Source organism: Amaranthus tricolor, chromosome 1, assembly GCF_026212465.1.
Source record: "Amaranthus tricolor cultivar Red isolate AtriRed21 chromosome 1, ASM2621246v1, whole genome shotgun sequence".
NCBI classification, from domain to species: domain Eukaryota; kingdom Viridiplantae; phylum Streptophyta; class Magnoliopsida; order Caryophyllales; family Amaranthaceae; genus Amaranthus; species Amaranthus tricolor.
The window spans coordinates 1589815-1603764 of NC_080047.1; the positions used below are offsets into that span (position 1 = coordinate 1589815).

The 13950-nt window shown below is 35.0% G+C and overlaps 2 protein-coding genes across 2 annotated transcripts; both read left to right on the forward strand.

Moving 5' to 3' along the window:
- Positions 1-2227: 2227 nt before the first annotated feature.
- LOC130797803 (uncharacterized) lies at positions 2228-3359 on the forward strand. The gene has a single exon (XM_057660569.1). The coding sequence runs from the start codon at positions 2425-2427 to the stop codon at positions 3328-3330; it is 906 nt and encodes a 301-aa protein (XP_057516552.1). The 5' UTR covers positions 2228-2424; the 3' UTR covers positions 3331-3359.
- Positions 3360-9863: 6504 nt separating this feature from the next.
- LOC130828184 (uncharacterized) lies at positions 9864-13663 on the forward strand. Its single transcript, XM_057694031.1, has 2 exons — positions 9864-10813; positions 12469-13663. The coding sequence occupies exons 1-2, from the start codon at positions 9950-9952 to the stop codon at positions 13249-13251; spliced, it is 1647 nt and encodes a 548-aa protein (XP_057550014.1). The 5' UTR covers positions 9864-9949; the 3' UTR covers positions 13252-13663.
- The last annotated feature ends 287 nt before the right edge of the window (positions 13664-13950 follow it).

A 13950-nucleotide genomic window follows, 5' to 3' on the forward strand; every position in this document is an offset into this window, starting at 1 on the left:
TGGATAGGGGGCACTATACGGTTTTCATGTTCCCTAGGAAGTTTTTTGGAGCCGAGGAATTTTTTTGACCACATTTTTCTTTATGAGTTTGAGTTTCTACCTTCTTTTTCTCCTAACACCTTGATTATAATTTCTATGATCATCATTTCTATGGCCGAAATACACCGAATACAATGACGATGATCAGGATGGTTGGACTTAAAAATTTTTTTATTGAAGCAAGATAGTACCATTTGTGGAGTAAATATTTCCCCAGCCTTTAGTAGGGTAAATATTTACCTGTATTCTTTTCTTCTCCCCATGTAATTGGTCACACTCCTACACCCCATCATCTTTTCTAACATGGTTCAAGTAGCCAAAAAGTTGAGTACCTAGAAGAAACCATGACTATAGTGAATGTTTGGGAAGATAGACTTTCTTACCTAGCTTTCAAATTTGAACCCTACAATCAATTTTGACCCATCTCCTCCTTCAATTGGATAAATTGTAGTTCCAATTGGATTTCCATCTACAAGTTTAAAGCTATCTCAGGTAAAACTATATTAAAAGTTTAAAATTTACATGAAAGAAGTGACAAACCTTTCTTAATTTTTTCATGTACTATTTTCTCTAATAAAAAGTTTTCTATTATTTTTTTTCCTATAATTAATTATCCTCAAAATAATTTTTGATATTCACGCGAGGCCTAAAGATTATTAATAACTTAAGAATAGTACTCATACCATTTATCAAGTAACTTTGAAGAAAGATTTTCATACCATTTATCAATACTCCCTAAATCTCATCAAATTTTTACCCTTTCATCCATCTTGTCAAATTTTATTTTTGGTTATAACTTGCACTTTTTCCTAAATTTCGATTTACATATTTTACAATTTCATCTCATTTATGTATTTTTTTCATTTTTCTATAAAGTAATATTTTTTAGCCATTACAATTGAAACGAATTTGGTGGGACAAAGAGGTAATCATACCCCATTTATGCTTTGTAAGTTAGGAATCCAAATTTGTTAGGCCGAGTTGTTTGATTTTAAGGGGATTTAGGCTTTTTTTTTTTTCCTCATGAGGGTTTCCCATTTGCTTTGTACATTATATTTGTTATTTATTAACTTTAATTTCCAAAAAAAATGTTTTGAAATAGAAAATATAAGAATTATATAGTAAAGTAAAATATTGTCAAAATTTGTGTTATTACCCCCACATTACACCAAACACCAATTAAAACAGAGAAAGTACCTCAATTAAGTGATTGTTTTAAAATTAAAAAAAAAAAACATGCTGCATTAGTTATATTATATAGTATGGTAAATTGAGTTATTCTCTCATGTGATGATTATCAAAGAATCCACATGTTTTCTATCTGGTATGAGCAGTTTTTATAACTTGGACTCCTGGGTCCAGAATAAGAGCATGTGTTAGTGTCATATTTGATGTTGATAATTGCTAAGGGAATGCTACTCAAACTCGTTTTTTCAATTATTTTAGAGTTGTTCGTCTCAAATGTTGTGTCGTGTTGACAACTCGACACAACACGTGGAATGAGTAACTGGGTGAGGTGTCCGAGTTTCGGAGTTGCCAAGTACTCCTAGTAAACTTTGAGTTGCTTCAGAAATAAGCTAATGCTGTTCTCCTTGTATGTTGTAAATTGTGACATTAGTCAGAAATCATATAGAATTTGGGAAAAATCACAGTTCAATGAAAATAAGTTTCCCACTCGTGTATGTTGCACATTTTACGGATCATGATATTGTAATGAACAACAAAATCATGTGATGAAGACACAAACTAAAGACTGATCAAATGGTCTCAGTTGGGAAGCAGAGACAGCTGTTTAATGTGTACTAAATCAGTAAGTTAGAAGAGGCTCGTATGTAAGCAACCTTTGTAGAGGCACCGTCCGTAATTGAGAACTTCCAAAAAAAATGGCTCCCACGTATATAGAGTTTAGAGTGTTTTAGATGCGCAATTTTACCCTTATTAGTGATAACAAATGGGTTATTTTTTCGATTGAGTTGGTAGCAAACATCATCAGCAACTTTACGTAAGTGCACGTGAATTGATGAATTATTTTAATATAGTCGATTATAATGGAACGGAATAATTTTTTTTAAAAAGGAATGACAGAGGTATCACCTTGGTTTGGGAGACAAAATTGTTGTTGCAGCAAAGTTTAACTTGGGCCTTAGCAACCAAGAAAAGCAGATAGTCTAGGAGAAAAACATGCCATAAAATTAGCTGAGTTTTGCATTAAAACCATGTTACCTGAATCAAAAGAATACAAAAGCAAGTGATTCTTTCTGTCTTTTTTACTTCAACAATCTCTATTTAAACATCTTCAAAACCAAGACCTTTCAAGATAATCACTAATCACTAATCACCACTATATATATATATTTCAGATTCTCAAAGAGATCATACAGAAAAATGGCCAACTCTCCCTCGAATCAACCTGTTCGTTCGATTAGTTTGCCATCTAGACCTCACCCATTAGTCCCACAAATCGATGAACATGTATCGAAATTAAGGTCTTCAGAGGTGGTTTCTACTTCTGTTTCTCAACTATCCTCATTAGGCTACAAGCTTAGCATCCTTAAAGACTTGTATGAGTGTTTGGAGAATTTAATTCTTCTACCACAAAACCAACAAAAACTAATGCTATTTTCCAATGCTAGCAGCATCGATGAGCTGCTCGATGGATCATTGAGGCTCTTGGACGTCTGCGGCATTGCTAAGGATGTTTTGGCGCAAGTGAAGGAACATATGCAAGAAATACTATCTTCTCTTAGAAGAAGATCGAACACAGATTTGAGCATTGGGGACGAAATTGTCGATTATGTGAATATGAGGAAGAAGACTAGGATGACGATGAAGAAATGTTTGAAAGATGTCAAGGGTTTGATGAAACGATTCACCTCTCAAAAGGGTGATCATGAGAACGCTGCTATGGTTGATGTTTTACGAGAAGTCGAGGGAGTAACAGCTGAGATCTTTGAGTCCTTATTGGAAGCAATTTCTGGGTCAAAGTCACAGTTTCACAAGAGAAATGCTAGTTTGTCTATTGTTATGTGCAAGCTAATTATGTACCAAAATGAGGAATCTGAGGAAGAAGAGGAATCCAAAAATGAATTCGATGATGTCGATTCAACTTTGAGTTCATTGGTGATTACCCAAAAGAAGAGAATTTGCCTCAATGTAATACAAGCTGAGAATTTGAGGAGACGACTAGTTAAGTTAGACTCGGCAATTCAAGATTTGGACGAAGTGCTAGAAGGCGTGTTCAGGTGTCTGGTGAAGACCAGAGCAACCCTCCTAAACATCAGTTACTATTGAAAGTTCAGAAAACAATCTGAACAAACTAAAAGCACAGTTGTAAAACAAAATATCTGTATCGAAAAGTACATGTAAAATACTTCCTAGTTGATAAATGCCTAAATCCTGCACTACATTAACATACTTTATTCTGTTAATATTCTAGTCATTTTAGCTTTTATCGTGCATAATACACATAATTAACGCGAATCTATTTTAAGAAGACTTGTATAAAGACGGTTCCAACATTATGCAACAAAGGAGTAAGTCGAAATTGAATCAATAAGTTCATTGACTATTGACACATACATCTGATAGAATTTTGAACCGCCGAATTCTGTTTGAAGATCATAGTTGAGAGATTCAAATGAAACGAGAACATAAAAAACATATATATTTTCATAAAAAGGATGTTAACAAATATTCAAGGATAACTAAGAAATATATACATCGTAAGGCACACTTCATATTCTAACTACTAATGTTAGGAACTGAAGTATATAAGTATGTCTTGCTCAATCCATATCATGGATAAATTGAAGTTAAGGGATCCATACCGTGATTTAAGATATACTAGTAGACGAAGACTTGTTTTAACGATGCCACACATGAGTATTAATAATCCTCCTTGACCATAGAGCGGCAATTCCATTCAATTCAAGCAACTCGGTCAATAATATTACGCGTTCCCTCATAGAAGCATCTTCCTGCAGAATAGGAACATATTGTATATTAATCTACATTTAACATTGACCTGCCTTTCCGCCTACATGACTTCAAAAATCTAGGCATTCTCAGATTCAAATCACAGTTAGAACTTATAAACAATCAATTAAGCACTGCTACAAAGCTCTTCGTGTGCATTATTTACCCAATAGTCTAAAGACATCTTACAGAATGTGAACTTTTTCTTTGTTCTTTCCTCTTCAATTTATACATATTTATAGAATACTATCAAGTTTCCTCGGAATTTATAAGAGCTATTTCATCAACAATTACCAAACCCAGACCTGAGGCTGACGTCATCTAAAACTACCTTGATCTTGTAAAACTAGATACTATCTACATGTAAAATTAAATGCTACAAAAGAAAAAAATACAAACGGGGTGTTCTATTGGCATTTAAAGGAGGTATTGAGATTTAGTTTTAGTTATAGTTTTTCTAAAAATGTGTAATGTCATTCCAAGGTCTCTCACCCTCAAATGTGATTTTCTTTATTATTTTTCATTACGACTTGATATCACGTTTTCACGTGGTAATGTATCTGAATGAATTTGAGAATAAAAAATGATTGAGCAAAAGAAGCTTCATATAAACCTTATCTAGTAGTTTTTCAAGCTAAACTACATTGAATTTTCATTACAATTCCCACCATTTGATATCAAACCAAATTGTCCATTAATGCACAACAATCCCAAAGCCGTATTACCAACAATATGAGGTCAGCCACATGAATCTTAAATAAACCAACGTGAGAAACTATCGCTAATAAAGATTATACTTTTATTTTCAGCCCTGACTAATATTAATCTACAAATAAAAAAATCAATTTTAATGATCACTCAAATATATCCTCCTCCATTTATTCCAATCTATTATCATATATTTAAGCAAATTCTAATTTCTATGTCATTATTCACCCCTATAACTAAAATCAAAAACTATCCACAATCAGCAAATATAAGTAAAACTAAATGTTACAAAGATATATACCAGGAAGAACTTCAGTTTGTTGAATAGAATCTGTCTGAAAGAAAATGGTAAAAGGCAATCGGTGTGTAATGCTTATAACTACAAGGTACTGGTTCCTTTGCAAAGGTTATCGAATACTTTGACGTTGAGGAAAATCGATAGGAACAAGCGCATCATTGATCGATAAAATTAAGAAGTAATGTTGTTTTATGTATAGCGTGTTAAATTAGGCTGGACTTATTGTGAATGCCAGCATATTAACGGGGGACACAAGTGCACACACATCATAAGCCAAGGAGATATATACCATCCCAAAACCATATGGCAATGGGAAGAAGGTCTCTAATAGCTTATAAAGCGTGCACACCATTTTCAATTTATCGATGTGGGATAACTCATCCCAACATAGCGCTGATTTAGGATACACAAGAAATTTAACAATGAGAAACTTCACCTAACAAGAATGTGATAACTCATTCAACTATTTAGCTGTGAAGCCAGATAGAAAGAGACAGTCTGAAAACACTTAATGGTAGGAAATGCTTAACAGTATATGGAAATCAGGTTACCTCTGAGTAAATATAAGATTCTTTCTGTCTTTTATATATATATATATATATATGTGTGTGTGTGTGGGGATAGGAAAGGAAGAGATCAGTAGCCTTCTAATCAGCTGCTTTATCATAAAACAAACAAAATTAATAGAAGAGTTCCTGGAAATTGGTGCCACATCCAAGGATGTCTTGCGACAACTAAAAGAACAGCTGCAGGACATGCAGTTAGTGTTATGCAAAAGGACAATGGTGAATTATGCATTGCTATTGAAGTTGCTGAACTGAATATCTGAACATTAGAAAGAAATCCAAGATAATCATCAATAAGTTCTTCACATATGTCAAAAAAGTACACGAAAAATACAAGGCCAATGCCATAGAGAACAAGTTGCAAGATGCAGAAGCAATAACAGCTTAAACGTCACTAATGTCCTACTTCACAGGTGCGAAGTTGCAGCTATAAGATCATCGATTAGTTCACTTTAAACCAATATTATTCAGTGAAAACAAGTTCAGTTAAATGTGGTTAAGATCAGTAAAAATCAGTAGTGCAAAGAAGAAAAATCATGAATAAGTAAAAATAAGTAAAGTTCGGTTAAAATTTGGATAAGTTCAGTTAAGTTTTAACTAGTTCAGGTAAATCAATTAAACTAAACAGGGTCATTATTAGTGCACAGTAGCAGAACTAATTCACCAGGGTAGAAACACGGAATCAGTAGCATCCACCTTGAAATTTAATGCTTTTGATGCTACCTTGTAATTGCTAATCCAGAAGCAAAAAAACTGGTATCGATATGTCACAGTTAGAGGATATAAGGAGCCAGATGGGGCAGTTAGAATATGCAAGTCAAGATTTTGCAATCATAACAGTTAAATTCAGCGGTCTTTTAGCTGCAGACAGTTCCTCTTTTAACTTCTTGGAACAACTCTTATAGATTATCTTCCACAATAGTAGTAGCTATCTAAAATTAGGTCATATTTTTAAGACCAGATCAAAATCATTCATTCAGCAGATATCAGTTCTGCAATATCAAGGACTTGGGAAAATATGAAAAATTCTCATCACTTGTGCGTACCACATACTAAAACAAATTGCTTCTTAAGAAATATACAGAGGGAAGTTTTGGCCCCATCTCCTTATCATAATTTTCTCAATATTAAGGAGACATTGTCATTATTATGACTCTAGTATGGAGCACTTTCTGGGTCATACAAATTAAATGAAGCACATGATTTTGGATGAAGTTAAGGGTCAGAAGCAGACATATTAGTTGCCAAGTTTGAAATGAAGATACATCATACAAAGCCTGTACATTTAAAAAAATGTTAAAAATTGTTTGGTCGTCATAGAATGCGAGGGCGAGAAGTTTAAATATTAGAAGACTAATAACATGAAAAACACTTGAGTTGACTGAGGACATCTATAGCTGCCTCAATTTTTTCATGAGAAGGTCAAGACTAATGTGCTGCCAGATGTTGACTTCATGAGTCACTTGATCAATAAAATTTCAGCCTAAAATTCCAATGCAACTGGGTTTGCTATGCATCAAAGGACATAAAGGCCCAGCAATACAAGGAAGCGAGTTCAAGATAACCAAACTACATAGAAGAGCTTAGCCTTGAGTACTGATGAGTCAAGCCCAAATCGGGGACTGATGCCACGATTAAACTGTTAAGCGGCAGGTCAACTAGTGTGGATGCACAACGTGATACTCATGCCATGAATAATGGAACTTGTAGCCAGATATGATACTCTCTAAATTTGATAATTTGGTCCATTCCAATACTAAGTGTCATTAAGTGGCTCCTACCTAGGCGGGTTTTGGGGTCAAATGTGGGCAACCTTATGCCTTTTTTGATAACAGAGGTTGTTTCCAATTGACTATTGGTAGTACACGTCATCCATGGAAAATAATTGTGGATGTCGTTGCATTTGCGGAAATGATCGCGATGTCGGGGATGCGGCACATAGCGCCTTCGCAGTGTTACGACCTGCTGAGCGTGCATCACGATGTGAATAGGTAACTTGAAAAAATCCAACTATCACGGTAATTCAAGTTTTCTAAATCATATAATTAATTAGAACTGACATAATAGGCTTTTTAAAACCTAATACACTTTGAAAAAGATAATAATGGCTAAATATCAGCATTTAGTGGTTGATACTCCATGATTTAAAATCATGTTATGCAATACGGTTTTTCGGTTCGGTAAGCTCAAAATCCATGATAAGAAATAACAGAGAACAACCTCGTTGTATTTCATGTCATCATCTACAAGTACGCATAATCAAGAAGTGCATATATATTTAATTTGATATTGGGGTGATCTTGAACATGTAAAAAATAAGGTCAAAAGATATGCCATTTTGGAGATTTACCAACTAGTGCTCTAACTGTCATAACTAAAAAATGAAGAAAATCAAACAAATATGAGAAACGGGAGAGCAACCATAATTGTTCTAGGTAGCCAACGGAAGGGACTCATCACCTACTTAGTGAAACACATAAATGTATAAATTGTTTAGGTCTCTTAGAGCATTGTAAAAAAGTGTTGCTAGAACAAAGAAAAAGTATTTGAACTCCAAAATGACTTGCTCAAGTATACTAACTTTAATGGCGACTCCTCTTGATCCTTTGAAAACCCAAGAAAATAAGATATAATTTTCAACAGAAACAGTAAGAAAACACTCTAAATTCTTGATCAACCTGCCAGATCATGGAGGATTTACGCTCATAATCAGTCAATAATACAACTAGAATCGGCTGATTAACCCTTGGAAAGATGCAGAGACTTGTTTTGGACATTAGCAGAAGCCAGAAAGTCTAGAAAATCAAGTCTCCCAAGCTTTTAGAAGCTGTTAAGGTTGCCTATAGACTTAAATAACTAAATCAATAATGAGACCAGACCTAAAAAACCCCCAATGAACCCAATAGTGAAATCTTACTACCTCCATTTTTTAGTCCACATTTGTGTGACAAATTGCTGCTGTCAATTTGTACACTACTGAGATGAGTAATCAAACAAGAAAATTAAGAAGAAAAGTGACAAACTCCACACACGATATAGGCAGTATTCGAGCTACTGCTAGGCTCCTAAACCAATCCTTCCTTTTATTTCTTTATTTGACAAAACGAGAATATGTACAATGTTAGTCTTATATAGGAGTCAACACAAGACTCACTCATCAAAAATATCTTAAGACTAACATTTACATGACAGCTGTCCCACTCTTTTTATTTCTCCTATGATAAGTCTTGAGGACCGGTTGGACCAGTTGTTCAGTCATGACAACTTGACCCTCCAAATTCTGCTTAGACTGGATCCACTTACTGGCATTGGCATGAAGAAATGTTGTTGTCCAGATTTAACTACATATGTGAGAGCTTTTTGGTCAATGACGACATAAAATGGAGGTCGTAAACCATGAGCCACGACATGACCTACATCTCAATAACAACCAAACACAAACTTAGATTTTTTACAAGCGATAGGTCCCTCACAATACTAGACCAAAAGCAAAGGCTTCAAATCATAGAAACAAGACATACATGAAACTAGATGGAAGCCACCTTGGATTGCACCAATATTATAAGACATAAACAGGAGACCATTCTAATAGATCATCTACAAGAAGAAAAAAACTAGAACTAATGCGAAGGCTCCAAATCACAGAAACAAGACATATATGAAACTAGATGGAAGCCTCCTTGCATTACACCAATGCTATAAGACATAAACGGGAGACAATTCTTGTAGATCATCTTCAAGAAAACAAAACTAGACCCAATGCAAAGTCTCCAAATCATTATATATGAAACTAAATGGAAGCCTCCTTGGATCTCGCCAATAATATATGTCATAAACGGGAAACTATTCTTAATCTTCAAAAAAAATTATTTGGCTCCCAGTGGTAACTTCAATGAAAATAGAGAGAAGGATCCTAGATGCATACTATTGGTCATATATATGCTACCTATGGGGTGCATAACAGATAAGCTGTGGGAATAAGCACTCTTTTTAAATACTGGTGAGAAGGAATGGTATCATACTATAATTGCCACTCGTGTGTAGTTTGGTTATTTATGCTGTATATATAGTATATACAATACAGCACGTACATTGTAATGTCATGGCTATTGTACAATATTAACAAATTATATGATCATGATCCCACATTCCCACTAGTTAGCTAGCAAGTTGGGCACGAAGAGACAAGCAGAAAACATAGCCTAAGCAAGTGCATAATAGAAAAAAGAAATCATGTTACCTTAATAAATATAAGATTCCTCCTGTCTGTTCTTACGTTGATATATATACATCAAAGAAGGAGAGCAAAAGTCATCAACCTAAGACTTGCAACCAAGTTTTTGCCTTCATCAACTAAATATTAATGGCTTCTTCTCGAGTTTGCAAATCCTCTTACCATGCTCGTTCTATCAGTTTACCATCAAGACCACACGCAATTACTGACCAATTTAATGAACAGCTACACAGATTGAGGTCTTCTCAAGCTGCCACCACATCTTCTTCCTCATCACCAAGCCGCAGCCTTAGCGGCCTAAATTACTTGTACGACTGTGTGGATGAGTTGTTTCAGATGCCTCTTCATCAACAGATCCTCTCCCAAAATCGGCAGGCGGAATGGGTTGAGGAAGTTTCGGAGGGATATCTAAAGCTCCTTGACATTTGTGGCACATCCAGGGATGCCTTGCTACAGTCAAAGAAAAATCTCCAAGACATTCATTCAATTCTGCGCAGAAGGTGCAGTGGCGAATTGGATATTACCAATGAAGCTGAAAAATACTTAAACACCAGAAAGACAGCCAAGAAAACAATCAAGAAGTGCTTGAAATGTATCAAGGAAGCTGGCCAAAATAAAAGCAGTAGTGCCATTGAGAATATGCTGAAAGATGTAGAAACGATAACAATTGATGTCTTAAAATCACTGTTGTCTCATATTGCGGGTGTTAAGTTACAATCACAAAAAACCAGATGGTCTGTGCTTTCCAAATTAATCAACCAAAGTGCCGTAAAAGCAGCCGCTACATCGAGCAGTGCATTTGTCGTTGTTGATGCTACTCTAGACTCAATGATCTGCCAGAAGAAAAATGCTGCAGATATGTCTAAAGTCGAAGACATAAGGTGCCAAATGGTGAATTTGGAGTCCGAAATTCAAGATCTTGTTGAAGTCGTAGAATACTTGTTTAGGAATCTTATTAAGACTAGAGCAACTCTTCTCAACATTCTTAGCAGTTAGAACAATAATGCAATACTTATGTGCAGACTTCACAGTAAATGAATGAAAACCAATTTGTCCAATTTCCTGTGATCTCTATATTCGTGTGATTTCATCACTTTACAACAAACCCTTTACACAGATATGACTTGTCTTAACTCTTGACATCAGAAATGATGGATATTAACTTGCAATGATAATCTGATCGTGGAACAAGAACACAGTTTTTACAGTCACTATAGTTATACGATAGATCAAACAGAAAATGAACCAACAGTTACTATTATCAAATTGTGTTCAAATTCATTTTTTTTACAAAGCAGAGGATTGCAGATAATTTCAAGTAAGCTTCTTCATACTAATTGACTGATCAACTGCAGGGTGCGGCTAGAGAATTTAGTAGGCGTAAAGTGCATGATATTATGATATTAGATCTCTCTTGCTGCGACTTGCAAAGCACCTGGATGCAATATTGGATCTTGTTTATCAAATTTCCATTTTACTTGCATTTCATTTCAAAGGATCTTCGACACGTGTGCTAGATAGCCAGCCCAGAGAAGGAGAGTCAGACATTAAAAAAATTAGTCACTCGTGAGCATCATTAATTGTTAAAGGCACTATGTGGTCCTCCATCTTTTATTTAAAACATTGTACTCTGTTCATTGAAGCTTCATATGTTAGTGTTTTTGACTGTAAGTGAATTACCAAAACAGTTCTCAATTCCTTGTCTATAAGGCTATAACTAAGTTTCAATTGTTACTCGAAGTAGCGTCCTGATTTCCGTGTCGTGGTTAGTCTGTTGTGGGAGGATTCCTTGGCCCCTTAAATTTGATGGCTAAGTTCATTTTTGGGACAAGAAAGAACCATTTAGATAGATAGCAACACGAAGTCCCCCATATACAAAAGGCAGAATTATTAGAGAATATAACATGTCCTGGGAAGTCAAGTTCTTTAACATGGTATTAGAAGCCAACGCGATAAAATGGTCACACTTTTTGAATTCATCCCTCATTTCAGGGAAAAATTACAGTCTCCAAAAGAATGTATAATGCAAGTATGAAGTAGCAAAGAAGCTTCATTTGCTAAATATTTTGTACATGTTCGGTGCTTCACATTGAGACAGGAGTATCATATCACCATGGTACAAAGTACAAACAAGAGTGTACATACATGGAAGGTAGATAAGGAATCCAGCAAATGCTTTGAGCTTATTAGTGGTAAGGTCAAATGTTTCAAGATTGCACACAAACATATACATAAATACAATTAAGAGTATTATGGCCTTCTCTTGTCCAAGACAATTTGTTAGGGACACTTAAGGACAGCAATAAAAAATTGGATCAGGATGGCAAATATGAAACCAAAAATCTTGGAATAAAAAATTCAGTTGAAGTTGAATAATCTAGCTGGAGTGTTTGTTTGCAGGAAAAGACAAACTGAAAACATAACCTCAATGATTCCATGTTACCTTGTAATAACTACAAGATTCCTTCAATTATATCATGCCTGAATATAAATTGATCAAAGAAGAGGGAAGAAAGTCACCAAACCAAGAAGTGTATTCTGACTTTTGCCTTCATTCCATCAAAAGAACCATAATGGCTGCATCTAAAGCCTATCACCATGTTCGTTCTATCAGTTTGCCTTCTACAACTCACCCCATCGCTAACTGATTCGAAGAGAATTTATGTAGATTAGGGTCTTCCCAAACTGCCTCCACTTCATCCTCATCAGTAAGCCACAATCTTAGCATCCTTGGAGACTTGTATACCTGTGTTGATGAGCTGCTTCACTTGCCCATCAATCAACAAAGCATCACTCAAGATTGCCGAGCAAAATGGCTTAATGATATGTTAGATGAGTCTCTAAGGCTACTGGACATCTGCACCAATGATAAGGATGCTCTGTTGCAAATAAAAGAAAGCATCCAAAATATCCAGTCTGTTCTCCACAGAAGATTCAGTGATGAATTGATCATTGATATTGAAATTGTCCAGTACATGTATGCCAGAAAGATGATCAAGAAAACAACTAAAAACTGCTTGAAAGATATGAAGAAAGTTTCTAATAATGATGCCACTAGTCCTATTGCAGGCATGTTGAAGGAGGTGGAAACAATGACTGCTGAGATCCTTAACTCTATGCTAGTATACATAGGTGGATCCAAAACGCTACCAATGAAAAACGGTTGGTCTCTGGTGAGTAAATTAGTCCACCAGAAGTCTGACAAAGAATCAACAGCAACCACGAGCAGGTTTGATGATCTCGATTCTGTATTGAGTACCCTAATTTCCCAAAAGAAGAAAATCAGCATCAACATGATGCATGTAGACAGCTTAACAAATCAGATGGGACAACTAGAATCTGAAATTCAAGATCTTGATGGAGCATTGGAAATAATGTTCAGGCATCTAGTTAAGACTAGAGCAACTCTATTGAACATTCTTAGCAACTAGAACTATCAACAAAGAATCAAGAGTACCAATTTTGTAAATGATACTGTAAATTATAAATAATATACACTTATTTACAATTAAAATTTCCCTCACATATCCTCTATCTGTCTTGTTAAACACTTTTTATTTTTCCATTCTTTCTCAAGGAAGTCAGCCATTCTACAAATACAAAAATTAGAAAGTGAACTAGAAGATATGAAAACGAATAAGAAAATTGAAAATGAAAACAAAGGAATGAAGGAGGGGGAGGTGAAGGTGTCCAACAGTGAAAATTCTTGCTCTTACAGTAATTCAAAAAAACTCTCTTGACAAAAACGAGAGATCAAATTAGATTACATCACATCACTCCCTTTAAATTTATTAAATGAATTAAGCTAAAAAATATGCTTATATGATGCATTTTTTCCCCATTAATATTCTGCAAAGTCCATTACATATGCTTGTGAACTATTACCCTGTTGAGTGAGTTAGAAGTATTTGCAGAAGTTTCGATCAATGCAATTAAGTTTCTATTCCTGATAAATTGAAGAAAGTCAATGTCTTCAATGATTTCCGTGGCAATTAGTATGATAGCATCTGGTTCAGTACATGGCTGTCAATATCCCATTGGTCTAATGCGTGGAAGAAGCATGATCCATGTAAAAGGCTGAACATCACATGGACTCATGAACCGGAAAATATGTAAGATCCCTAACAATT